The sequence below is a fragment of the Notamacropus eugenii genome, chromosome 1, assembly GCF_028372415.1.
Source record: "Notamacropus eugenii isolate mMacEug1 chromosome 1, mMacEug1.pri_v2, whole genome shotgun sequence".
Taxonomy (NCBI): Eukaryota; Metazoa; Chordata; class Mammalia; order Diprotodontia; family Macropodidae; genus Notamacropus; species Notamacropus eugenii.
Genome location: NC_092872.1, coordinates 501,773,686 through 501,801,234, shown reverse-complemented (window position 1 = coordinate 501,801,234; position 27,549 = coordinate 501,773,686). Strand labels below are relative to the sequence as shown.

General features: G+C 39.5%; 1 protein-coding gene across 1 annotated transcript in view; it reads left to right on the top strand.

Moving 5' to 3' along the window:
• Positions 1-27,549, top strand: part of CDH4 (cadherin 4) — a 1,168,514-nt gene that overhangs the window by 894,996 nt on the left and 245,969 nt on the right. Inside the window, exon 5 of the mRNA XM_072633380.1 lies at positions 22,119-22,274. Within this exon, the coding sequence (XP_072489481.1) occupies positions 22,119-22,274 (156 nt within the window). The remainder of the gene's footprint in view (positions 1-22,118; positions 22,275-27,549) is intronic.

The window sequence follows — 27,549 nt, the reverse complement described above, 5'->3', positions numbered from 1 at the left end:
ATGGAAACTTGCTTAATCAGCATTTCACTAGGCAGAAACAGTAGGAACTGTGGGACCTTGAGTAGATCACTTTGCAGGTCTGGGTCTCAGTTTCCTCACTTAGATTTGATATGCTTGCTTTCAGAGGGCAGAACTAGAAACTATGCGCAGAAGTCAAAAAGAAGCAAATTAAGACCATGTCAGGAAAAATTTTTTTTACGGCTGTGCAAAAGTAGACTGGGCTGCCCCACAAGGTAGTAGATTCCCCCTCAATGGAGGTATTCAAATAGAGTGGATGGGTGTTCTGTGGAGGATCCTTATTCAGAATCGGTTCTAGGATTGAAGACTCAGACCTGGAAGGAATCTTAGGGTTCCTCTGGTTCAACTTTCATTTTTCAAGTGAAGGAACTGAAGCCCAGGGACATTAAGTGACTTTCCCAAGGATAAAGAAATAGATGGTTCCTGAGGTTCCTTTCAGTTCTGGTTAATGGCATGTAAATTCTGTGTATAAAAGCAAGAGATTGGGTTATCTGCTGGGGTGGGAAACCTGCGGCCCTCCAGGCCACATGTAGCCTTCTAGGTCCTCAGGGGTGGCCCTTTGACTGGATCCAAACTTCACAGAACAGGTTCAGTCAAAGGGCCAGACTTGAGGACTTCAAGAGCCATATGTGGCTTCAAGGCCTCAGTTTCCCCACCCCTGGCTCAGATGATCCCTAAATCCTATGATTCTATATAATATTAAGATTACTCTCTGAATCCTGTCCAATCTTCAAGGCCCATTGTAAGTCATACCTCCTCCAGGATGCTTTTCCTGACTTTCCCTTCAGTCCATAGTGATTTTCTATTTCCCAGCTCTTCAGGGTATCTATGCTTTATTATTTGTAGCTTTTATTTTGCCCTGCTTTGTTTTGTTCCTTAACTTTTCTTGTTTATAACTACTATCTGTTAGCCTGCTTTTAAGACCTAGTAGAATGTAAGCTGCTTGAAGGCAAGGACTAATTCATTTTTTTAATCTTTATATCTCTGCTTCCTAGAATAGTACCTTTGCAACTCCAGTGCCTTTGCATGATATGTGCTTAAAAAATGGTTTTTGAGCTGAGAGTATAGACCATGATTTCTATTTTTCTTGAACCTTGAGCAGCCCTATGTATTGGGTTCTCCTTGCCCACCATAAATCCTCAACCACTACTTGTTAATTCATTTTCTCTGTGGTCTATTTGTGCCCCAACTGTGGTAGAGTCTTCTGAGCTCATATTGGTCTTATCAAATCAACTGCACATTGACTTTGCATTTGCTCAGTCATTTTTAAATCATGTTTGACACTTTGTGACCTCATTTGAGGTTTTCTTAGCAAAGATACCAGAATGGTTTGCCATTTCCTTTTTCAACTCATTTAACAGATGAGGAACTGAGGTAAGCTGGGTAAGTGACTTGCCCCAGGTCACACAACTAGTGAATGTCTGAGGTCTGATTTGAACTCAGGAAGATGAGTCTTCCTAATTCCAGGCCCAGTGCTCTATCCACTGCTCCACCAAGCAATCTTTTTGGTCGTCTTCCAGTATGAAGGATAAAAATCAACCAATTTGTTGATTCATTATCGCCATGCTGTTGAGTCATTAGTTTGTAATGATATAAAATGAAGCAAATCAAAGGCCTCCATACACCCAGGAATTTGGGGTCTCCTTGTGCCATTGGCAATAAGGAGGAAATTAGTAAAGATCTCAATTAAAATGATAAATCATCCAAATGGGAGATTCAGGGTTTCTTCTGTTGCCAGCTAATACTAAAAAACAAGAGCCCCCAATTTTCATGCTTGAGTTCCAATTTGGTGGTAGCCTTTTTTCTTTTAAAAGATAAGTTGATTTATTAGAAGATAACCAACTTCTCTGCAGAATCACAGGGAATAAAGAAAGTAATTCTGCTGAAATACCTGGATTCATTACTGTGCTGCCTTTCTAGGGGCACTTCCATGCCACAAGATGACACAATTCACTTTCCCACCACCAGGGCCTAAGTATTCCAGAGTGGGCAATATCAGCTGAGCACATCAGAGCCAAGGCTGCCAACATGATGGGTGATACCATCGCTCCCAGATCTTTTATTAATATAGTCTTTTCATTTGTTTTCCCCTTTCTTGCAATCCTTCACTCTGATGACACAGAGTGTCACCAACTGCATTAAATATTGATGTACTAACAAAACAATGCGACAGAGCATATTCAGAGCATTGGCACCAAAGCAGATTTCACAGAGGGGCCCTGCAGCCCCATGCTGCTTCCTATTTCCAGTGCAGCCACTTTTCATGTTTCTAATGCTAAGCAGGGGGACAATTATGGATAATGAGCTCATCATCATGCCAGATCTGCAGCAATTGAAGCTTGCCGAATCTACACTAGTCAAGGGAACAAGGTACATTGGCGTACCATGCTGCCCATTCCAAATCCCTCCTCATTCTTACCTCCTCATGGTTTGGCACAAGTTTGACCAAGTACACAAGTTCTCTCTGTTAGCCAGCCATGGAGGTTCATGGCATCCTGACAGCTGAGCAGTTGAAGTCTTAAGCTTATCCCTTCCTGGGTCATGAAAAGCATCTGGTGAAGGGTGACACATCTTCTCATAGCCAATGCAGGGGTATTTGCCCAGGTTTCCAAGATGCCTATTCCAAGAGGGAGTGCCCAGAGTTATTAAAAGATCTGCATGGATCCCTGCTTATTTGTTCACTTTATTATGTAAGTATTAGGTTTAGTATTATGTGCCTAGTTCAGTCGAGGAGATGCAAAGCTAGGAGACAGTCCTTCAATTGGCTTGCATTTATTAAGCAACTGCTCTGTGTAATGCATCATCTCTGAAGCTGGGGATGCATAGACAAATATGAAACAGTACCTTCCCTCAAGGAGCTTCTGTTCTATCAGAGGAAACAGCACACACACACATATAATCCAATGCAATATGTATGCTATAGATTACATATACATAATATATAAAATGCAAGGAAATTCAAGTTGGATGGGAAAAGTAGTAGGAAGACCAGGAAAAGCCTTGTGTTGGTGGTGGAGTATAAACTGAGCTTTGACAGAAGCTAAGTAATCTTAGAGGGGAAGATGAGGCTGGAGTACATTCTAGGTATGGGGGACAGCTATTGATTGCAGAAGTTTGGAAATAGAAAATGAAATGTTTTCTATGAGGAGTAGCAAGTGATCCAGTTTGACTGTAAGTTTGTGAAGGAGAGTAATACATAATAAATCTAGAAAGTCAGCTGAAGCCAGATTGTCAGAGGCTTTAAAGGCTTAAAAGAGGACTTTATATTTGATTCTAGAGGTAATAAAATACTGCCAGAGCTTCCAAAGCAGGGGAGTTTCATGGTCAAATCAGTGCCTTAGGAAAATCATCTTAACAGCTGTGTGGGCGATAGATTACATAGGGGAGAGGCTAGAGTCAGGGAGACCAATTAGGAGGCTATTGCCATAGTCTTGGCAACAGGTGATTAGAGCCTGAACTAAGATGTAAGTGGAGAGAAAGCAACAAATGCTACATATGTTGTGGAGATAATGTCAACAAGACTTAGGAACTGATTGGATATTTGGGTTAAAGTTGAGAATGACTGAGACCGAAAAGCTAGGTGACTAGAAGAATGGAGATGAATTCGTGAGAAATAGAAAAGTTAAGACAATGGATGTGTTTTTGGGAAAAGATAATGAGTTCGCCTTTGAGTGTGTTGAGTTTGAGATGCCTGTGGGACATACACCTGTAAATGTTCAAGAGGCAGTAAATGATGTAGGAAAGAGTTTATAGTGTAAATGGGGAGATAAGTTTTTTGATCTACTCCTTCCCAACTGGATTCTCCCCTTTCCTTGGCTCTCCCAGTTTTCTTCCTAGAGTGAAAACTTCTCTTTACTCTCTTTCACTGGTTCCTCAGCCTCTTCCCATTTTCTCACTGTACATATCTTAAACTCAACATGTCCAAAATGGAACTCATTATCTTTTCCCCTGAACCTTACCCCCTTCCTAAGTCTCCTATTACTGTCAACAGCACCACCATTCTCTCTACTACAGGCTCACAAGTTAGGTGTCATTCTTATCTCCTCACTATCTCTTCCCCCTCCCCATATCCCATCTCTTGCCAAGGCCAATCAATTTCACCTTTGCAATATCTCCCAAATATACCTGCTTTTCTTCTCTGATGCTGCTACTACCCTCGTACAGTATCCTCATGTGCAGACCATTACAATAGCTTGCTGGTGAGTTTGTATACCACAAATATCTTCCCGCTCTAATCCATCTTCCATTCAGCTGTAAAAGTAATTTTCCTGAAGCACAGGTTGAATCATGACACCCTCTCCCCCCATACATGCGTGTGCACACACACACACACACACACACATACACACACACTCTAACTCAATAAACTCCAGTGGTTTCCTATAACCTCCAGGATCAAATATAAAATCCCTTATTTGGCATTCAAAGCCCTTTGCAGCCTAGTCCCCTCCTACCTCTCCAGTCTTCTTATATCTTACTCCCTGCCCTGCACTGTTCAATCCAGTTACACTGGCTCCCTTGCTGTTCTATGAGCCAGACATTCTATATCTTGGGTGCAAGCATTTTCACTGGCTGTCTGCCATGCCTGGAACACTCTCCCTCCTCAGCTCTACCTACTGGCTTCCCTGGCTTTCTCCAAGTTCCAACTACAATCCAATCTCCTGTAGGAAGCCTTTCCCAATACCTCTAAATTTTGGTTCCTTCCTTCTCAATTATTTCCTATTGCTCCTATAGGCAGAGAGAACTTCTTCATATATATATATTTGTCTTGTTATCTTTCCCATTAGATGGTGAGCTCCTTGAGCCCAAGGACTGTCTTTTGCCTCTTTTTGTATCTCCAGTGCTTAATATTGTGCCTGGCACGTAGTAGGTGCCGTCAGTGTTTATTGACTGAATGACCTAAATGTTTTCTTTAAGGGTCCCTCCTTTTCTCTATATAGTCTTTCTTTTTGCAGGGTCATTCATTCCCACTGATTCTTCTACTACCTCTAATCAAAATGATTCCCAAATCTCTATCTCCAGGTATCTTTTTTTAGTTTATTATTTAATTTAATTTTTAATTTATGGAAGAAAAGCATTTCCATAACAGTATAATAAAAATATGATTGTATATGAAACTGAAAATCTATAAGGTACAATTTGCATTACTTTTAAACATATAACAAAGTTATCATGTAAATTTCTTTTTTCTTTCCTCCCCCCTGCTACCATTAGACACAAATAAGTGTGTGTGTATGTGTGTGTGTGTATGTGTGTGTGTGTGTATGTAAAATCATTTATACATACTTCTATTCATCAGTTCTTTCTCTGGATGCAGATAATATCTTCCTTGATATTTCCGAGCTCTAGACCTATCGCTCCAATTGCCTGCAGTACACATCTACCTGGAAGTCTCACCAGGACCTCAAAGTCACCATTTCCAGAACTAACCTTATTATGTCTCCTTGAAATCAACTCTTCTCTTTCTCTCCAGATTCACTTCTATCAGTGCTACCACCACCACCTAGTCCCTTATGTTAGGAACACACCAGGATCATTTTTTACCTTTCCCTCTCCCTCAGCTTTCATGCCTAGTCATATCCTAACAATTCTAGCTTGTCAGCAACTCTTGGTATTTATTCCCACTAATACCATCTTAGTACAAGACCTCATTACCAACTGCCTAGACTATTGCAGTAGTCTCCCTAATAGGTCTTACTTCTCTGTCTTCTCCTGTAATGAATAATGCATACCATTATCTGACTAATCCTTTCTTATGCTTGGCCATGTCACCTTCTGCTCAAAAGTCTTCAGTGGCTCCCTATTATGTACCAAATAAACTTCAAATTCCTTGGACTCAAATTCAAGTTCTTTCATAATCTACTACTATGCAAGCTACTAAACTTTATTTAGTCCTGTACCGCTCCATACATCCTACAATTGAGCTAAACTGTATTATACTCTATCCTTAAGCATGTCCTCTACTTTCCTGCCTCTATGTATTTGTTCTTTCTGCAGTGGCTACTTGGGCTATCCTACCAATCTCTCTTTCTGTTAAATTTCCTTTAAAACTTAATGATGTCTTCTCCATGAAACCTTACTTTATACCCCTTGTGAAAAACATCATTCCCCTTCGGATCCTGGATAACACTTTCTTTCACACCTCTCATAGACTTACCATGTTTTTATTTTACTTGGTATTATAATTATCTGCATATATGTTTTAATCCATTACCTGGTAAATTTCATTGTTGGTAGGAGCCATAGCCTTCACAACTTGATATCTTCTCAGGAATCTAGAAAACTTCTCTGTACTAAAGTTCAGTAAGTACTTCAACAAATCCAATTATATGTCCTTTAAGATACTTTTAAAACATTTACTTGAATTTGCTGGAGTCATACATGCATGAAATAGTTCAACAACAATCCAAGACAATATAGGATAAGTGCCATCTGAGTATTATATGTGTTGAGCCCGGAGGGAAAGAGATAGTTATGGGCCTGCTTAATCAGGGAAGACTTCATGGATGAGGAGGCACTTGGCCTGGACTTTGAAGAAGTAGGATTTCAGTAGATAGAAAAATCAGAAGAGCAAACTTTCCGCTTTTAGATTTCTACATTTTTCGGTTTCTTAAGCCTTTGTAAACAGAGTTAACAATAAACCAATTTTTATCGAGCTCCCACCCTAAAGCCATTCCCCTCCTCCTGCTCAAAGCTTTGATTGATGCTATATTAGGGTCTGTGCCAAGCCAATTACAGAAAGCCAGTGTTTGCCCACTCAGACTTATCATTTCAGACAGACCAACAGAAGTAGAACATATGGACACACAGACAACTATGCCCATGTTGAACAAGTCTGTAAATATGTGGATTAAATCCCATATCTGTATGTTTGGCACTGTGGCAGTTGGGATGAAAAGTCGCAGTGATGCCTGACAGATTGATGTCCTTTGATGTTAACAAAAATAAAATAAAAATTGCATGTGGGAGGCACCTGCTGAGGATGGGGGTGATATACCAAAGCATTAAGTATTCATAAAGTGAAAATTTTCAACCAAGACTTTTGAGTCAACATTTTGGTGATTTGAAAACAATCACCAAAACAGCTGGTTAAATGATCAGGAATGAACCCAAGGAATGAACTTAAATTCAACAGATCATCATGTTCTCCCGTTTGTCACTTTTGTTCTCCATCTTAGACAAGTTGAGACAATGAAGCCTTCCAAAGGAATTTGTCTTACACCTGGGTGTGGTTTTATTTGTCTGGACTAGATGAAAGACTGGAATGTTCTTGGTTTACCCCAGCCAGCCAAAGCTGTTATCCCTTTCTACTAAAGGATAGCAGCATATCCTTTTCCTTCTCAAGATCTAGTGTCTTCTTTGACGTCTAAAAATCTATTGTTTTCAATCAAGAGCTAACTGATTCCTAAGTGTCTTCAAGCTTTTAAAAGATTCCATCTTTCTTGGTATTGTGTTCTATAGCCGGAGTTGCAATGACTGCCTTCTCACTCCAGTACATTGAAGAATTTCACCTCTGATCCACATTCCTCTGGTCTCTGATATTTTTAAAGTTCATACTAACATCTAATTTTAGAAACTTCAACCTCATTTTTCATTAAAGACATAAATTTAATTGATTTTAAAAGAAAATTATGAAACGGTAGCCGAGAAGTTCATGAATCACTTTAAACATACCACAAAGTGTATTTTAAAAGCACTTTGCCCCAGAATTGTGTGAGTGGTTAAGATGTAGTTGCAGTACAATATTTCCACTCAAATGAATGAGTGAAATTTTGGGGAGAAACTATGGGCATATATATATTCTGGAGAGCCATATTTGATTCTAAAACATCCTACTTTAAAGGATTTGAGGATGTTTATGTTTCTCATGCTTTATGAAACACTTTCTATGCATGATGGAATCCAGTCTTCAATTATTTTCAATTAGGTTCTGGTAATGAGCAGAAAACCCAAGGATGTAATATGAAAGGTGTTTGTTGTGTAACATTGACACCATTATACATTACCATTCACAATTACTGTGAGTTTTATAAATCATGGAAAAACCCTCAAAGTCCCATGAATACTAATGAAAATCATGAATATATTTGTACAGGATTTGCCTGGTAGGGAATATTGAGTTAGAGATATCTTTTCATGACCCAGATGGGCAGTGAGGTGTAGAGTGCCTGACAGAGTTTGGAAAATAAATTCCAATTCTTCTACCTTAAATGTTTACTAACTGTATGACTTTGGGCAAGCCATTTAATTTGTTGACCTCAGTTTCCTCATCTATAAAATGGGAGTAATGATAACTACCTCAGAGTTGTTGTAAAGTTCAGATGGGATAATATCTGTAAAGCCCTTTACAAATATTAAAGCTTTATATAAATGATAGCTGTTATTATTATAGCACTCAGTTAAAAGTAAAATAAGGTATATATTTTGTTTGGATGTTGTTTTGTGTACATGCTAATTTATATCAGATGCTTTTGTCTTTTTCCCACTCAACAGCATTTAGAGACTTCCTCTTCCCTGTTACCTTAAGCGACTTCTCAGAGTAGGCACCAGATGACTGAAATTTTTGGGTCTTGTGCCAGCTTCTGAATGAATGATAAATTGAAGTTTCTTTTAGGGTTATGATAAAGATATTTATATGAGAAGACCTACTTAGATCAAATGCAGTCAAGACCTCTATGACAGAGAGAGCTGAATAGGTTTCATGAATGCCATCTGGGTAGATGAGTACTAGATTGCCCCGGTATCAGAAGGTTCAGAGTTAGAATGAAGCTTAACCCTCATCTAGTTCAATCATTTGATTTTACTAATAGGAAAACAGGTTCAGAGAGAGTAAGGGACTTGCCAAAAGTTAGACAAGTGACTAGCAGAGAAGTTAAAATGTGCCTAGGTCTTCTAACTCCAAATTTAGTGTTCTTTCAGTTGAGGCATAATGGATAGAGAATGAGCCTTCAAGCCAGGAGACATATGGGTTCTGACATATCCAGGCCATGTTACCCTGGGAAGACACTTGTCTTAGTGTTCCAAGCAACTGTCTAAGGCAAAGTTGCAGAGAAGATGGTGAGTGACCTGGATGGGTAGAGGAAATTTCTTTGCCTAAAAATTTACAATAAAATGAAATCCCAAGTCTCGTCCTGTCCCTTCCTCCATCTAACATGCCTGCCCTACTACTCCATCATTCTAAACTTTTCTGGGTTTAACCTCATTCTCTTAACTGGTCTGCATAAGCAATCCTACTTTCATTCTTATGAAACCTTTTTCTCCTCTACTGCTTAGAAACCAGCACAAGATAACAAGCTAGTGGGTTTTGGCATCCTTTCTCCAGTATGCATGGAAGGAAGTAGCACAGGAGTGCTTAGATTAAAGTCCTGAGTCCAAAAGTTTTATGTAAAAGAAATAGCACACCAACTTTTATGGACAAATATTTCATTTTATGTGTATATATAGATACATGGATAGATTAATGGGTATATGTATGTAGTATGAATGTATATATGTAGTATGTAAGTAGCAGTATGAATGAATGAATTTGAAAGTATTCATTTTATTAAGTGATTACTATGTGCAAAGTACTATTTTAAATACTAGGGATATAAACAGAAAGACAAGTCACTCACTGTTCTCAAGTGGGGCTCACATTCTAATAGGGAGAGATAACAAATATACCAAGTATCAACTGTAAGTCAGATGGGAAGGTCTAATGGCCGGCCCGCAGGATGTGGTTGTTGTCCTTCATTCTGGAAGAGGACCAAAATGACATCACTACATCAGAGTCAAGTTACAATGGGTTCGACTATGGCTGATCAGACCAATAGAAGCTCCAACGGCTCTACCACAGGTCAAGCACAAAAGCACATGTGACTATTTGGGGTGGGTTCTCTAAATCTGTGCATCTTCCTTTTGAACTACTTCTATTCTGCTTTGCTCATAGAGCACAACACCTTCTCTGATGAGGGCACTCCATGCTGGGTGGTCCTGTGCCAGTGTCTCCCATGTCACACAATTAATACCAATATTTTAAAGAGAGACCTTGAGAGTGTCCCTGTATCCCTTTTTCTGACCACCACATGAGCACTTGCCCTGTGTGAATCCTCCATAAAATAGTTTTGTAGGCAAGCACGTTTGGCATTTGAAAAATGTGGCCAGCCCATCATAGTTGCACTTTCTGCAGTACAGTTTGAATGCTTGGCAGCATCCTCGGGGTATAGCAACAAATCAGATGGCGATGTATCTTCTTTATTGTCATGTGAATTGATAAGAACATAGTCTGTTTTTGAGTTTGAACTATTTGATGGAGCCAAGAATTTTAGTGCTAAGTTTTGTTTCTGCGATATGTGCTTTGACTTGTACTTCCATATGGACTATACTGAGGCTATTTTCCCTTAGGACAAATAACAACAGTCAGAATAAGAATAATAGCATTTATATAGCACTTTAAAATTTGTAAGATGTTTTACGAACATCATTTTGTTTTACCTCACAAGTAACCTGGGAAATAGCTGCTATTTTTATCCTCATTTTACAGATGAGGAAACTGGGGCAGAGAGAGACTTTGTGATTTGCCCAGTGTCGCTGGGCTGCTAAGTGTCTAAGGCTAAATGTGAACTCTTCCTGACTCCAGGGTTTGCACTCTATCCCTTCTGCCACCCAACTTGCCTTTTGTGAAATGAATGGCTAAAAAGCTGAACATTTTTTTCTGTGTTAAACTAACCAGTACCTATGTGGAGTAAGCCTTTATTCTATCTTCATTTACAATATATCTGACACCTGAACTAACAAGTCTGGAATTATCTTTTTGGTACAGTGAAAGAATATTCCATTTTGGAGTGACAGAATCTGGGTTTGAGACCCCACTCTTTCCCTTAGCAATTATGTGACTTTGAGCACTTCTGCTTTCTGGGACTCCATTTATTCATCTGCAAAATGGGAGTGAGGACTAAATAACATCTAAAGTCCTTCCTAGAACTAAAATTGAGAATGAAAGAATGAATGGACTGATGAATGAATGAATGAATAAATGAGTGAGCATTTATAAGGAAGTTACTTCATGTCAGACACAGGTCTTTGCCCTATGGGTATGAATACAAAAAGTGAGGCTGTGATAGACCACAAGGAACTGGTGCCTGGGATGAATTCACAGGAAAGTCAACCAGCTAACCCGCCATTTCTAGAAATAAGGGTCCTGTTGTTTTGGTTATTATACCCAGAGCAAGAAGTGGAAAACTTTAGGGGTGAGGAGGAGATACATTAAGGCTTAAGAATTTAGTCCTCAATCAGAACTGTTTGGCCTCAGGGCAGAGTTCCAAAAGTAACAGCATTAACTTTCCCGTGGCCAGAGGCATGGATTCTATGAGAAAGGGTGATCCTGGAGAAGAGAAGTAGGGCAAAAGCTATAGGAGAAATGGTACTGTGGCCCAGCTGGATGGTGTGGTGAAATTGGAAGTAGAACATGGTCTGATGGACAGATAGATATAGAAGTCACTTCCACAGTCCCCCATCTTTGCTAATGAGAATCACATATCACAAAGTTTTGAACAAAAAATAACTTACTCCTCTACTTCCCCTTCTCTTTTTCCCTTTTATTTTTTTTCTCTTTTCTTTCTATCTGTGCAATCTTAAATAGGTTGCTTTCACTTACTAGTACTCAGTGGTTTGAGTTTTTTTTCAAAGCAAAAAGAGATTTGGATTAAGTGACCTTTAAGGCCATGGTTTTTAATTTTTTTTTTAATGTCATGGACCCCTTTGGCAATCTGGTGAACCTTATGAACTCAGTTCTCAGAATGTTTTTAAATGCATAAAATCAAATACATAAGATTGTGGAGGAAGCCAATTATTTTGAAATACTGTTATTAAAAACATATACATTTTAAAAGATAAATTTGCAGACCCCATGTTAAGAACCTTGCTTTAAGAGAGTTGTCTTTCAACTGCAGCATTCTGGAATTCAAACTCTAAATATTTAAGTGTCTACTGTGTGCAGAGCACTTCAATTTTGTGATTCTATGATTCTCTTTATTTCTTCCCATTCCTTTGTTTCTTCCATTGATTTCTTTTCCTTTTCCCTTTAAGCCCACTAGCTACCTAGCAGAGTAGCCCTGAGAGGCACTGTTGAATCCCTCAAGGTTAGAGAACATGCTGACCCCTTGGCTAGATGTTATCCTGATTCCCATAAAGAAAAACTACTGTCCCTTTTTGTAGCTTGAATTCTGGGAAGAAGCAAACTATTGACCCCAGGACCTTGTGTTATAAGGTGGATAACAAGTGAAAAAACAGGGTATGAGATCAGAGCATATGGTAAAGTGATTGCAGACCGTGGGCCAACAAAAAAGCATAATCAGAACACCTACATAAACTGAAGGTCAGGGCCCAATGGCAAGTCAGACATGTAGCAAGCAAATAAGAAGTTAGGGCTTAGATACTGAAGGTCACAATAAATCAGCGGCTAAGAAACAAAGCAGGTGGGCAAGAACCAGGATAACCCAGATGTCAGAAAGACAAAGCAAGGCAAGCAGTTACAAATGCAGATAGCTAATAGGAACCCAAGTGTGATCCACAGGCAACAACAGGGTCAGGGCCAGGTAGGCCAGAGAACAGATGTGAGGCAGCAGTACCAAGGAGACCTTGACTTTGAGTCTATGTGGAAGCATAAGAAGAGTCATGGTAAAAATGTTCTTGGAACAAATGGCAGCCACCCTGACGAAAGCTGGAAAATGTGTCTCTATAAACTAATCTTCCTACCGCTAGGCCATAGTGAAGGCAAAATGTCAGAAGAAAGTTATCCTAACAGGCCATAGTAGCCACAAAGAATAAAGTAGTTTCTGTTCAGTTCCCGTGATACCTCAAAGGATATCTCGATTGACCTAAAATTCCTTTAGAACTTGGTACCCTCTATCTTCTTTTGCCCTTGTCCTTGTAAAGGACATGTTCATAGGATTGTAGAATGTCAGAGTTGAAAGAAGCCCAAAGATTCATAGGTTTAGAACTGGAAGGGACCTTACAGATCACTGAGCCTTCCTCCTTCAATTTACAAATAAGGGACTGAGGCACCGAGAGGTTAAATGATTTACCTAGAGCAATGCAGCCAATAAATCTTTGAGGGAGAGTCAAACCCAGGTCTTCCTGGCTCCAAGACCAGCTGCACTTTATCCATGAGGTCATGCTACATCTCTAGCTCAAACCCTATCTGAGGCATGAATCTCCCATTTTGATATCAGTCAGCTGTTTTCTGATCTTTATGAAACTTATTCAGAAATCCAATCCTTTGTATAAAAATCAAAGCATTTCACTTGTCTTCTTGGCACAGTTTTCATTCTTGTATTTCAGATAAAAAGACTGAACTTCAGGAAAGGAGGAGGAATGACCAGTAAATGCCCGTGGAGGTCTTGACTTCTGGCCTCCCTGCTTCACTCCTTAATCATCTTTATGATCTTGTTATAATGGACCAAAAATACATAAGCACTAGCAGCCTGAAACCTCATTTAAAATCAGATTTTCTTTGCTCCTTTTATCGAGTATGCTCAAAGTTTGAAGTTATTCAGCATTTCAACAGTTCCTTCTTTGCTCCATTGGTACCATCGCTGAGGCCAATATTGCATCATTTGCTTTCTTTTTCAGTATATTTTATAATCTTTAAAAAAAATCATTAGGGTCAAGCTTTTCTATAGGACTTGATGTTCAAGGGAATTGTTGTTTCAGGTTTTCCCCATGGGAAATTAATCCCAGTCTGTACCTCCTAGGGAAGAGTCCAACTACTGCTGTGTACAAACCTTTGGTCCTTTCTATAAAGGTCATAAGGAGGAGGATGGTTGGAGGTAAAGAGTAGCGGCAAAGGCTGGAGGTCAGATTGGATGGTCAATTATTTCCTTTTATTTGCTTATAGGATCATAGAATCACAGATCTAGGGAGCTCAGATATCTCTTCATTTTATGTGAGGAAACCAAAGGCCAAGCAGGTTAAGGGACTTAGCCAAGATCATATAGGCAGTGAGCATCAGAGATGGGATTTGAACTCATGTCCTCCAGTATTCTTCCCCACTCTTCCTTGAGTTCAGGGTATAAGAGCTTTTCCAAGATAAATGGATGTGATGCTTTCATTTGGGGAGATTTCTTTGGTTTCTGAATCACTCAAGAGGCCAACTCAGGAAGAATAATTTCTTGAGAATGCCAAGATCTGGGGCCTGAGACAAAGATGAGAGCTAGAGGCAATATAGATATTACAAGTTAGAGATAGTCTTCGTGAAATTAGGAATCTCATGTTATCATGGATTTTGGCTAAACAATGGATTGTCTGACATGATCTTCCTTTTCAAAGCTTTGTCCTTTATGGAGGGGTGATGCTACAGAAATAGGCAACTTGGGCCTCAGTTTTCTCATCTGTACAATGATGACATTAACATTTTGTGGTAGCAAAAACCTAGAAAGAGAGTAATTTTCCATCAGTCAAATAATAGTTTAACAAATTGTGGTACATGTATGTAATGGAATATTATTGCACTGTACTAAAAGTAATAATGATAAGTAACATTTATAAAGTATTTACTAAGTTATCATCTTATTTCATCTTCACAGCAGCTTGGAGAAGTAGCTGCTATTCCCTTTCTAACAATGAGGAAATTAAGGCAAATAAAGGTTAAGTGACTTCTTTTGATTTTTATATTTCTGAAAACTGACTGTTCATGTCCTTTGACTATTTATCAGTTGGGGAATGACTCAAATTCTTATAAATTTGACTTAGTTCTCTATATATTTAAGTAATGAATCCTTTATTGGAGAAATTTGCTGTAAAATTTTTTTCAAGTTTCCTATATTCCTTCTAATCTTGGCTGCATTGGTTTTGTTTGTGCAAAACCTTTTAAATTTAATGTGATCAAAATTATCCATTTTACATCCCATAATTCTCCCTACCTCTTGTTTCTCATAGATTCTTCCAATACCCTACTCTTTTTGGAGATGTGGGGGATTGTGGGAGTGGAATGTTGTTTATACTCTCAGTCATAGTTGCTATATCAAGTGCTTTTGCTTAACTATTTTGACTATTTCTCTTTATTAACATGGAAGGGTCATTTTGGGGATAAGAGGCAAGAGTATATCTGGAAATGTCTAAAAGAAAAACAAAAAGGTACCAGTAATCTTTAAAAAAAATTTGTTCTTTAATGAGCAGCTTGGATTATATGATCTCACAATCCCCTTTCTGCTTTGACATTCTGTGGTTTCACTTGGAATGTGGACATGTCCCTTTTTTTCTTTGTTTCTTTTTTTACTCCTAGATCCATTGAGTACTGTGAAAAGGGGGTATATTCATTTTTCTAAGAGGAAGTCTGTCACATGAGTAAAAAATTAAAATTGTGACTTTCCTCTGTCTTCAAGTTCATTTTAAATTAGGAAAATATCTCCTCCTTTGGGGAGAGTTTTCCAGAATCCTGTATTCTAGAATCCTACATATTCCTGGGGATAAAAGCTTCATCCTGGGTTCAGAGCCAAAATCCCTGGATGAGCACAATCACTGGGCATCGTAAGTTATTTTAATGAAGACATCACTTTAAACTAACCTTTTACCATCTGTTCTGTCCTTTAATAACAAATGCAAAAAAGCATCATTCTCCGTTGCATCATAAAAAGTGAGCTAAGAGATTGAAATGTGTGTGTGTGTTCTTTATTCATAGCTCCATCATATGCTGGTGTTATGTTTTTCTCATTTTCCAGACACAAATCAAGGGGAAAACTGCTCTCCTCTGATCTGGGTGAATTCTCTCACACAGTATTTCTTTTTAATATGGTAAACTATGGGAGAATTCATAGCATTCTGTGAAAGACTGTGCTGATCAACTGTATAGGCAAACCCCGCATAACAGTCTCCTAATGCCTTTCCATATTTCTAAAAGATTTTCTGAATAGTCACTGGAGGGTTAGGCTGGTGAAGTATGATGGTCAGAATTCAAGGTGATTATTTGGCAAAAAGATTCTGTTTTAAAATGTGATTATTCTAAGAGAGTTGCAGTTAAATTTCCTCATTTAAAAAGTAGCATAATGTCGGTACATAGAGCATATCATCATGCATCATCACAGCTATCATCAACTACTCATCTCTATCCCAAGTCTCAAGAAGTTTGTACCTTGATAAGCACATTGAAATGCCCCAGTGTGGCTACTACTATCCTGTTAAGGTAAGTTCAGTTCTCACGTGAACGGTCTCGGGTCAGGTAAAGGTGAGGGCTTCTTGAGCTCTCACAAGACCCCCCAGAGAACAGCTGGGAATTGAGGAGTGAAACATGAGTTATCTCGTTTTCCACCTCTTCTCAGTGGAAACTTGCTGGGGAGAGCATCCCACCCTTGAGATTAATCCGTGGTCTGAGCACACCTTTTGTTAATTGGCTAAGGGGCTGAGAGCATGTGGTCCATGAGAGAACTATGCAGCTGGAAGAGCTTAAATGGGGATAGGAAAGCCTGAGAATTGTTGTTGGTCTTTTTTCCTTGCTCCTCGGGAAGGAAGGAGAAGACTCCCATGGGGGGAACTTGCCCTGCATGCTGACATGTAGCTTGTATCCAGAATAAAGCCTACACCTCTGTTTGACTCTGGAGGTCTCTTCTCTCATTTGTTTATCTGGCTGGCCACCAAAGACCTGAGATAGGTAAGAGGACCCGGGAAGCCCACGGCATTAGACTGGACACTATCCCATGAAAGAGATAATGGAGGTACACAGGAATTGTCCAGAACTCATCAAAACATGGGGTTGAGGGGAATAGCCTATCCTTTCACTTGCTGTCCTACTTAAAAAGCCACACAGGTGCTCAGCTCTCTGAGGAAGAAAAGTCATGAGAGGGCTCTTTGCTGGAGTTCAGACACCTTCTTTATCCTACCTGCTCACTCCTCTCCTTGGCCTTGGACAATCAGTTCTCCCCATTCCCTCAGATCCCAGTGATTCAGACTGTAGAACCACAATATACAGATATCAACACCTTTGTCTCTGGCCTTTCCTAGACTTGATGCTATGTATAAAGCCCAGTCTTCTGCCTGTCTCCCTCTTATCCTTACCAACCTCATTATGTCTCTTTACTGAAGTCTTTCTCTTCCCATCCAAGGCCCCATTCTCATGGTGCCTCAGGAAATTTCTGTGGAAACATCTCATCTCCAACATCCTTTAGCCCACTCTGGGCAGTCTGAATTGAACTAGAAATGGAGAATATTGAACTTCTTTTTAATGCCCTCTCCCTTCTTAAAAGGTCCATTATTTACTGATTTGGGGGTTATATCCCTCAAGAGAACCCAAGTTTCTTAAGGGCAAAGACTGTTTTGTTTTTTTTTGTTTTAAATCCCTAGGACCTAGCACAGTACCCTGGAGATAGTAGGTGCCTAATAAATGTTTGCTTAATTGAATTAAATTATGGTGTAATAAACAGAGAGGTGAATTTTAATTCAGAGGACAGAGTTCAAATCCTAGCCTTGCCAATTTGCCATCTGTGTGACCTTGAACAAGACAGTAAGCTAGGCCCAGTTTTCTCATCTATAAAATAAGGAGATTGGGCTTGGTAGACTCTGAAAACTCTTCAATCTCTCGATTTATGATCCTTTGATGTATGAAATCCTGGAGTAAGGTGATGATATAGGAGATGGTAACATTGGATGGTAGGCTGCCAACTTCAAATCTGAAACATTTGTCATTATGTCACCTTTTCTTTTCAAAAGAGTTTGATCTAATCCATTTTCTTGGCACCATAGACCATATCTAGTAGGAGTTTTTCCTTATCTGAACAAAAACGACTTCTCAGTTACTTCATTATTAGCACTAATGTAAAATGTGCAAAGAAATCCTTCTGTATAGAAGCTGAACCCCAATGAAATGAGAGGTTGAACCTGCTGCGAAGAGAAGACCTATATTCCATCAATGTTTCCTGAAAGGATCACATTATGCTTTAAGCATGTGTTTCAATATATTTCCTGGATGTTTTTCAGTTTGCACATCCAGGCTTTTTTTCGTATATATTGATGGCCTGAAATGGCTGCATTTTTTTTCTTAAAGGAGAGGACACCATACAGTGACCTTCAGTGTGACACCAAGAGGTATAATGTAGACTCAATTCCAGTCATTTCTAGTGCTAACCAATACTGTTAGCAAGGTGACCATGAATGAAGGCGGGAAGCAGAGAACAAAATGTAAATTCAATAATGACAGAAGGCAACAGGATGATTCTCACTGTGATGATCTGGAAAGACATTTGAAAGTTCCTCCTCATGAGGCCAAATTTGCAGGTGTGATTTAGGCATGTGACTAGTGTAGACTTGGGTGGAATAAGTAGGAGCATGCCTCTGCCAGAGAAAAACACAACAGGACTCAAAGGCAGAAGGAAGCCCCTAGAGAGGAGTACAGGGAAGGAGGAGAAAGAAGAGGGAGCTGTTTACCATGAGTAGTGGAGACTTCCCCCAGACAGTTTTACCTTTGGTGGGAGAAGGGTATAATAGCTACAAGTTTCACTGTGAGCTAACATTTCTGAAAAGGTATTTAGAAGAACAAGAATAAATGGATTGGAAATGTTACATTATTACTCCCACTAGCCTGACTGCAGTGTGAGTAGGTGGTGAAAAGTGGTGAAAAGATTGTGTGATGCTAGTGAAGAAGAAAAGGCCAGATGAGGCTAAAAGGAAAATATGGGGCATACCGTGTGATGGCATGCCCACAGTATTACTATTCCTGAATGTTTCTCTCATCCTATCATCATTATAAACTATTCTCATGTTTCTTCTTATTATCATTACTTTGCTTTTACAAAAAATGTTTACTTTCTGGATTTAAAATGAACACAAGTGTAGCCATTCCGCCCCCCCCCCCCCATCCCCAACACTTTGGGTGAACAATCATTCCTCGACTATGTTAGTTTCTGGGAAGAGTGGGTTCAAACTTACTTCTGACATAACAATGGCCCCATCGAATTCACATCTGAATGTGATATCACCGCTAGATAAATTCTTATCTTAGCTAACACTGAGCTGCATCCCAAAGTTCATTCCCAGAAGTCTCTTTTGCTTCTTGGGACATGAATATTTGGTAGACTGGCTTCAAAACCCCAATGCAGGACCAGATATTGGGATGCCTACAGGCTTGATTTCCTCACCTTTTTTGAAACTCACAGGTTTGGAGTATCCATTGTCTTCACCTTAAAAAAGTAAAAAAAAAAAAAAAATCCAGAAAAAAATGACTGAGCCAATTTCACTGAGCCATATATCCACCTTACAGGGAAAATAACCAAGGCTTCTCCCCTTATGGCATTGTCCTTCATGGGATGCTTTTAGTGAAGGAATCAAACTGAAAGAGAAGAGCCAAGGGATGGGCAGGTACCTTTGTAGACCCAAAGGCATGGACTTGTACCCTTCCGGAGTGAAAAATGATGACTTTATGTTCCACATCTAGCCAAGAGTTCCTCAGGTGTACTGAGTTTATTCGTTCTCCTTCCTTACTCCTAGAAGGAGAGGGTACCCAATGGTGGGCATCAATATGATGACGCCAACCATTCATTGTGTGCCTTTAATCCTAAAACAGCCGCTGGTACTGGTTAAAATCTATTTGCAGATGTACTGTGATAATAAAGTCCAGTCAGTTTGTCTGTTCAGTGAAAAGAAATCACAAGAAAGTGTGATTAATAAATTTGGGCAAGTCTCTTTCCTTCTCTGGGCTTCAGTTTCTTCTTCTGTAAAGTGTAATGGAGGGAAGAGAACCCCTAGGGATTGTTCTGCTTTAACATGCTGAGTTTTGTGTCAGTAGATCCCTTCCAGGGGCAGCTAGGTGGCACAGTGGATAGAGTGCCAGGCCTGAAGTCAAGAAGACTCATTATCCTAAGTTCAAATCCAGTCTCAGACACTTGCTAGCTGTGTGACCCTGGGGAAGTCATTTAACCCTGTTTGCCTCAGTTTCCTCATCTGTAAAATGAGTTCAAGAAGGAAATGGTAAATCATTCTAGTATTTTTGCCAAGAGAATCCCAAAAGGGATCACAAAGAGCTGGACACAACTGAAAATGATTGAACAACAAAGATCCCTTCTAACACTAACCTTCTATGTTCTAAAATCTTTTCCCACTCCCAGATTTTGTGTTTTATGTTCTTAGGTTCCTCCTAACTCTGAGTATGATTGCACTGACATTCCAAAGAGGGGTTGGTGGTTATTAGGGGGCTGAGAGAGGAGTACCTTGGAATTACCTTGTGTTTTCTCTCAAAAATTGCCTCAAAGATATAAAACCTTCTTTAAACTGCTGATTGGATAAATTCCTTCAAATTTAAAGGTTTTTTTATTCTCCCATAGAGGAAATTTGCCCTAAATTTGTTTTCTTGCATATGTTCGCAAAGTTTGTATAACTCAATACTTAAGAGACCATTCCCTTCAAAATATCCTTTTGAAAACATATCATCAGCTAAAGTTAACCTCTCTAGCTTGTATATGAAGCAAGGCTCCTGTGAATAGTGGGCAAGGTCAGGCATTAGGGGCTTCTCTATGTCAACAGCTGCCTCAGGGATCTATATGCCAGTTTAGTACATGCTATGATTTGACAGTGAGTTGCAGTTTTATTTTTTGCCTTTATATCAAAAGTGGTGTGGCTCTGTACCCTATTTATTAAAATTGAAGAACTATGTATGGTAGATATAGACCTGGATTTAGAATCAAGGGGCATGGATTCAAATCTCAGTTCTGCTTACTGCCAGGGTGACCTTGGTCAAATCACTTACACCACCCCCCCTTAGAAATAGTTAGGTGGTGGAATAGAGGCCTCTCTGGTCCTGGAGTCAGGAAGACCATAATTCAAATCTGGCCTCACATACTTACTGGCTGTGTGACACTAGGCAAGTCATCTCATCCCTGTCTGCCTCAGTTTCCTCATCTATAAAATGGGGACAATCATACCTCCGACCTCCTGGATTATTTCAAGGATCAAGTGAGATAATATTTGTGAAGCACTATACAAACCTTAAAGCACTATATAATTGCTGGCTATTATTTTCATCATTACTATAATTATAAATGTTATTATTATTAATAATATCTTTTATTACCTTTTATCACATCTTCAACTAATCTGTAAGGTCATGAAGGATGGGACCAGCATGCCTTATACTTTTTATTTCTCATAGTACAAAGAGCTAGGTCTGATAGAGGCTTCAATAAGAATTTTTTGATTGATTAATGGTTACTTTACCCTGGTGTCTTGAGAGTTCAACTGTAAATGAAAATCTTAGCTGGCAGTGCTGTTAAGATGTTACTTTTAGATGTCACTTCACACCTATCGAATTGGCTAACATGACAGAAAAGGAAAACGACAAATGCTGGAGGGGATGTGGAAAAATAGAGACACTAATGCCCTTTTGGTGGAGTTGTGAACTGGTCCAACCATTCTGGAGAACAATTTCGAACTGTGCCCAAAGGGCTATAAAAATGTGCATATCCTTTGATCCACTAATATTGCTACATAATCTGTACCCAAAAGAGATAAAAGAAAATGGAAAAAGACCCATGTATACAAAAAATATTTATAGTAGCCATTTTTTTTGTAATAGCAAAGAATTAGAAACTGAGATGATGCCCATCAACTGAGGAATAGCTGAACAAGTTGTGGCATATGATTGTGATGGAATATTATTATGTTAAAAGAAATGATGCAGGAGGTAGTTTCAGAAAAACCTGGGAAGGCTTGTACCGGCTGATTCTAAGTGAAGTGAGCAGAGCTACAAGAACACTATACACAGAAAGAGCAGTGATGTACTGAAAATCTACTGTGAGAGACTTGGCTACTCTGATCAATACAATGATTCATGATAGTTCCAAAGGATTCATGATGATAAATGCTGTCCACCTCCAGACAGAGACTTGGCACTCTCTGAGTATAGGTTGAAACATAATTTTTTAAGTTTATTTTCATTGCTTCTCTTTTGCAACATGGATAATTTTTTTTTGCATGATTTCATATGTGTAATGAATGGGTATCCTATTTCTTGCTGTCTCAATTGGGTGGCAGAGGGAATGGATGGTACAAGAGAATTTTGAATTGAATTTTTTTTTTAAGATACTGCTTTTTCTCATCATCTCCAAGTTTACAGCATTTTCCTGTTTACTTTTGTCTTTCAGATTCGATCTGACAAGGATAATGATATTCCTATCCGATATAGCATCACTGGAGTTGGAGCTGACCAACCACCCATGGAAGTTTTCAATATTGACTCTATGTCAGGACGGATGTATGTAACTAGACCCATGGACAGAGAAGAGCGGGCCTCCTACCATGTAAGCATCTGAAAGGAGTGAGCTATGGTGAAAGGAGTCTTGGAATGGGAATTGGGAGTGTTGGTTTCTAACCTCACCTTTACTGCTGTCTCACAATTTGACTTCCCTTCTTAGACCTCAGTTTTCTCATAAGAGAGTTGAACTAATGTCCCTTCTAGCTCTTCCTATCTATAAGTCTTGCCTCATCTTTGGTCAAGAGAGACCATGTAACTCATCAATCATTCCTTGTGCCCTTACATTCTGATTAAATCCCTTTCTCTAAAGCTGTAAATCCATTGTCTTTCCCTATTTTCTCTAGTTCCTAGATATGCATCCTCTAGCCTTTTCATTTCCTCTTAAATGTCTCTTTGACAGCAGAAAAGTCATCTCAGAAAGGAAATCTTCAATGCTTCAGTCTCAGAGATTATTCCCTGCAACAGCTGAAGGAGATTAAAAAAAAAAAAAGTCCTTCAGTGCCCATGTTTAAAGGGGCAGATATGGATGTTTCTCCATGGCAAAATCTAAAGACCACTGGCCTTGGGATCCAGTTACATCTCACTGATCAACTTCTGGGTCTTGGATGTTACTTCCCCTCTCTAGGCTTCAGTTTGCTTATTTGTAAAGTAAGAGGATTGGACTATCTTGTCCTTAATATCATTTTCATCTCTATTATTTTGAGGCAAATACTTTAACTTTTAGAAGAGATTAAATTCTGAATCATCAGCATTGCCAATGCCACATTAATCATCTGACTTAACCTTGCTTCTACCATATGGTGTTGTACAGAAGATCACTCCAGCCCCCTACCATGCTGGGTCTGAGGGTGCAATGAATCTCTTCAATGATCCCAATGTGTGATGGGCTTCTGGACTGTGTATCAGGATATGACGTAGACAGAGCCTGCCTTTTAAAACACCTCTGTCTTGTTTTAGCATTATCAGACCCTGGGTGTAAAAGGGGAGCCCAGGTGGTTGACAGCACATATTCCAGCCTTTTATATTACAGCAAATCTCATGAGCCTCCCAGGCTAGACTGCTCACTTCCCACAGCTCAGGAAGTCTGCCTTCCTGCTTTTCCTGCTCAAGTATCTAGCTCTGAGATCTCCAGGGCTCCAAGTTCAATATTTCAGATCTAAGGGTCAAGTGGAAAGAAGAAGACTAACGATGAATGCATTTCAATTCTAGAAAATCATGAGGATGGATGGACAGGGTGGATATAGAGCTGGTCAGTGATTTAGAGCTACTGGAACTAACACTCCCCATTCCAAAGCTCAAAGGAGATAATTTCAAGAGTTGTAAAGCAAAAAGCCATGCTACCCTGTACGTTGCAAAGTAAATTTATAAAACTCATAAAATTATAAAACTCATTTATGAAACTTATTTTAAAAAGGCATAAAATGCCTTTGAGAGATTGGATAGATTAATGACCAATTCTTATATAAGGTAAGGAACAGTGGAGATGATTGAAGTTAACGTCACAACAAATGGCTCTGCTTTCCTCCAAATGGTACCACAGTATCACCATAAGAGACAGAAGTACCCCATAATATAAGGGACCCTGAAATGAACATAGCCTGCCATTTCTTATTGTTGTATGTGAGTCAGATGGATACTTTTATCCTTCTTATATGAGTGGATTAAGTCTCTGGCAGCTCCATCTTCTTATGGAGTAATTCCACCTGCCCAAAAGGACATTTTGAACTCCATAAGAGAAACCTCCCTCACCCCCTAGATCTGTCTAGTAGATGACTCCTAAGAGAAATTATTTTATGGCCAATGACATGAGTTTCCTACATGCTGGAGATGTTCTCTTTTCCCCCTACCAAGCCAAATCTTCCCCATTTCTGAGACTGAAGCAATAGGTCATTCCCAGTGTGTCCATCAAAAAGTATTTGCAAAGTGCTTACCATTATGACAACTGCTATGCTAGATATTGGTGATATGAAGACAAAAATGGAGGGGAAAAAGCCTGTCCCCTAGGAGTTTACTTTCCACCAAAGGATATTATACATATTATACTTTTAAAAAAAAGAGGCTGTTGTAGTAATAAAGATAAGAGGTAATCAATGTCAGAAATAGGGTCATGGTGCAGGAAATGTTTAGTTGGGAAGAAATGGCAATATTCTACAAATTGTTGAATATGTGGGGTGATAGAGAATAAAGAATCTAGGATGACTATGAGTTTGGGAACCTGGGTGACTCGAAAGATGGTGTTGCCTCTGACCAAAAGTGGGACATTTGGAAAAAGGGGTAAGTTTGAGAACAAAGATGTGTTGTAGATATATTGAGTTTGAGATGCCTATGGAAATGTGTCCAAGGAGCATTTGGTGATGTGAGGGTAGAGCTCAGGAGAGATTAGGGCTGGTGGGATTCATTGGTATGATGAATTGATAATATGATATGATAATTGAATCCATGGGGGCTGGTTGGGAAAAGAGACAGACAGACAGAGACAGAGAGATGGACGGGGGGAAGAGAGAGAGAGACAAAGGCAAAGAGAAGAAGACAGAGAGAGAGAGATGGAGAGGGAGAGAGAGAGAGACAGGCACAGAGACTGAGATGGGAAAAGAGAGGGTGAGAGATAGAGAGATGGGGAGAGAGAGACAGAGAGAGAGAAAGAGAGAGAGAGATGAGGGAAGAGAGATGAGGAAGGAGAAATGAGAGAGGAGAGGAGAGAAGGGAGAGAAGTCTTGGTGTCAGGAGCCTCAATGAAAAGTCAGGTCACCTAAATGTTTCTGAGTGCTGCATTTAGGCATCCTAACAGCCATTGCTGGCAAGAATTAAATGTCAGCAGAGGCACGGGGTCACTTATACTGACATGGTTACCACTCATTCCATCACCCAGGTACACTGTCAGTGAGCTTAGGTGTCCCCTTAACCACATGGAAACTACTGGTGGATGGTCCAGTGGGTAGAAGGTGGGGTGAGGAGAGGTAGAAAAGGAAATAGATTATCTTCTTAGCTAGATGGAAAAAGAGATTTCCCCTGAGTCCTGGAGTATCTGAAGGAAAATTATTTTATCCTCTTTGAACAAGAAAGATTATTTTGTATGATGGGCCAAGGAAAATATGAAGAAAAATTATTTAGAAATGGGGGTACTTGAGATACAGTGTATATGTTGTTTCAGCACTGACAGGATTATTTCAGGTCTGGTCACTGCAACTAAAGAGTTGAGATAGCAGACTGAGGGCAAGAAAACCGTGGTTCCCTTTGGCAAAAACAAGTAGCACCATTTTCAAACAATCTGTACTCTTCTAAAGGTATAGTGTCTCTATTGCCCTCTTTTCCCTGTTGCTGGGGGTTTCTTATCCTTGAAATTTGGATATATAGATATAAAGATATGCGTATACACACATATACAAATTTTAATATAGAAATACAGATGTAAATATACTTATAGAGAGCTATGTGTTACTGTTTGTCTATTGCTCTCTATATTAATAGAGATGATGTTATTTTATTCGAATAGGGAAATTCCAAACAAGAAAACTCCATGCACCAATTCAGGTTGGTACTTTCTCTAATAGAGTCATGCAATCATTATGTATAAGCAGGAGGGCTTAAATCCAGATCTCTCTCTCTCTCTCTCTCTCTCTCTCTCTCTCTCTCTCTCTCTCTCTCTCTCTCTCTCTCTGTCTCTCTCTCTCTCTGTTTCTCTCTCTCTCTCTCTCTCTCTCTCTCTCTCTCTCTCTCACACACACACACACACACACACACACACACACACACACACACACACACACATCCCTTCCCTCTCTCCCTCTCACTCAGACACACATAAAATGCAATCTCCATTTTAAGTTTCTGAGCAATCAATGTCTTCTCAAAGGGGTCCTCCAAAAGCCCTAAGGGTGGGATTTCCATTGTTGGGGCTGAAAAGTAAGGTAAATGTTGGAGCTGATGAAGCCTTTGAGGCAAGGCTGCCAGAAATTCAAGCCATCCCAGATCTGGAATGTTCCTGAGTGGTGATCACTAGAAGATTCTCCCATAGCTTTCTACAAGAAATTCTGTTCCCTTTTAGAGGGAACACCTGAATATGTGGTTGGCTGCTGACCCTGTTCTCTCCTTCTATGTGTGCAGAAGCAGCAGCTAATCCATTTAATTATCTTCCTCCACCCTAAAAAAAAAAAGGCACTTGCTAATATGTCCCCCAAAGAGGAAGGTAGCATACTACAGTACATTGGAATGAAAACTGGCTCTGAAGTCAGAGGACCTGGATTCGAATTCGACTTCCAGTGCTTACTACCTGCGTGACCTTGGGTAAATAAGCTTGACTTTTCTGGGTGTCAGTGTCGTTATCTGTAAAATGAACAACCAGGCTTAGACGGCCTCTGAGGTCCCTTCCATTGATTTATAACTGTGATGCCAGATTACTACCACCCTCCAAAGTTCCTTTTCTCCTCTTCTCTATCCCCATCACCACCAGTCTAACACTGAGTTCTTTTCATTATCCTAAGGATGCTTAGACACAGGTCCTGTCATCACATGCCATGATTTTTTTGCAAAGCTTCTCTTTGCATAATTAGTCAGATCGCCTCAGGTTCAGCATTTTTACAGCACTTTCCTTTTTAACTGTCCACACGGGGAGGCCATTTGCCTGATTAAATTCACCTTTTCAAGATGAGACAGATTAATTTTTAATTATTGTGGTAGCTCCAAGAAAGGAATCTTTCATCAACCTGAAAAGTCCCTCTTGTTCTCTCCTCTCTTAGAGACCTTGGCTTCAGGGCTTACATCATCCTGCTCTTTGATTTCTTGCTGAAATGTTACTCCTGTCAGATGTGTGTCTCGGTTTTTTAAAAATCATGTCTCATAACTTTTCGGAAGTGGCAGTTGTTAGCATGGATCACCTCCCCTGTACTCAGCAAGCCTAGGCCACTTCTGAGTAGGTACTACTATTTCAGATAATAATTCTCTCTGAAACTTCAGTCCTTTCTTCCTGAAAACTCACTTTCCCTGAAGCTTCAAGAGCTTTTCAGCTGATAGAAAATCTCTTTTTAAAATCAGAGTTGTTCATCACACTTAGACTCAAGATTCTATTTTGATTGGCTTATCTTAGCAGCTTTTAAAATGTACACGATTGGCTTTCATATTCAGGAAAAGCTGCCTCCAAAATTCATGTCAATGCAGCTACATAAGCTGAGGTGAAGAAATGAAAGTTAGACCTAAAGGTCTCTCTTTGCTGAATCTACAGTAACTCACCAAGCGTGCCTAACTCAGCACTTAGCACAGTGCCTGACACATAGGAGGCCCTTAATAAATATTTTTTGACTGACTGACTGGTTCTTCTATCTAAG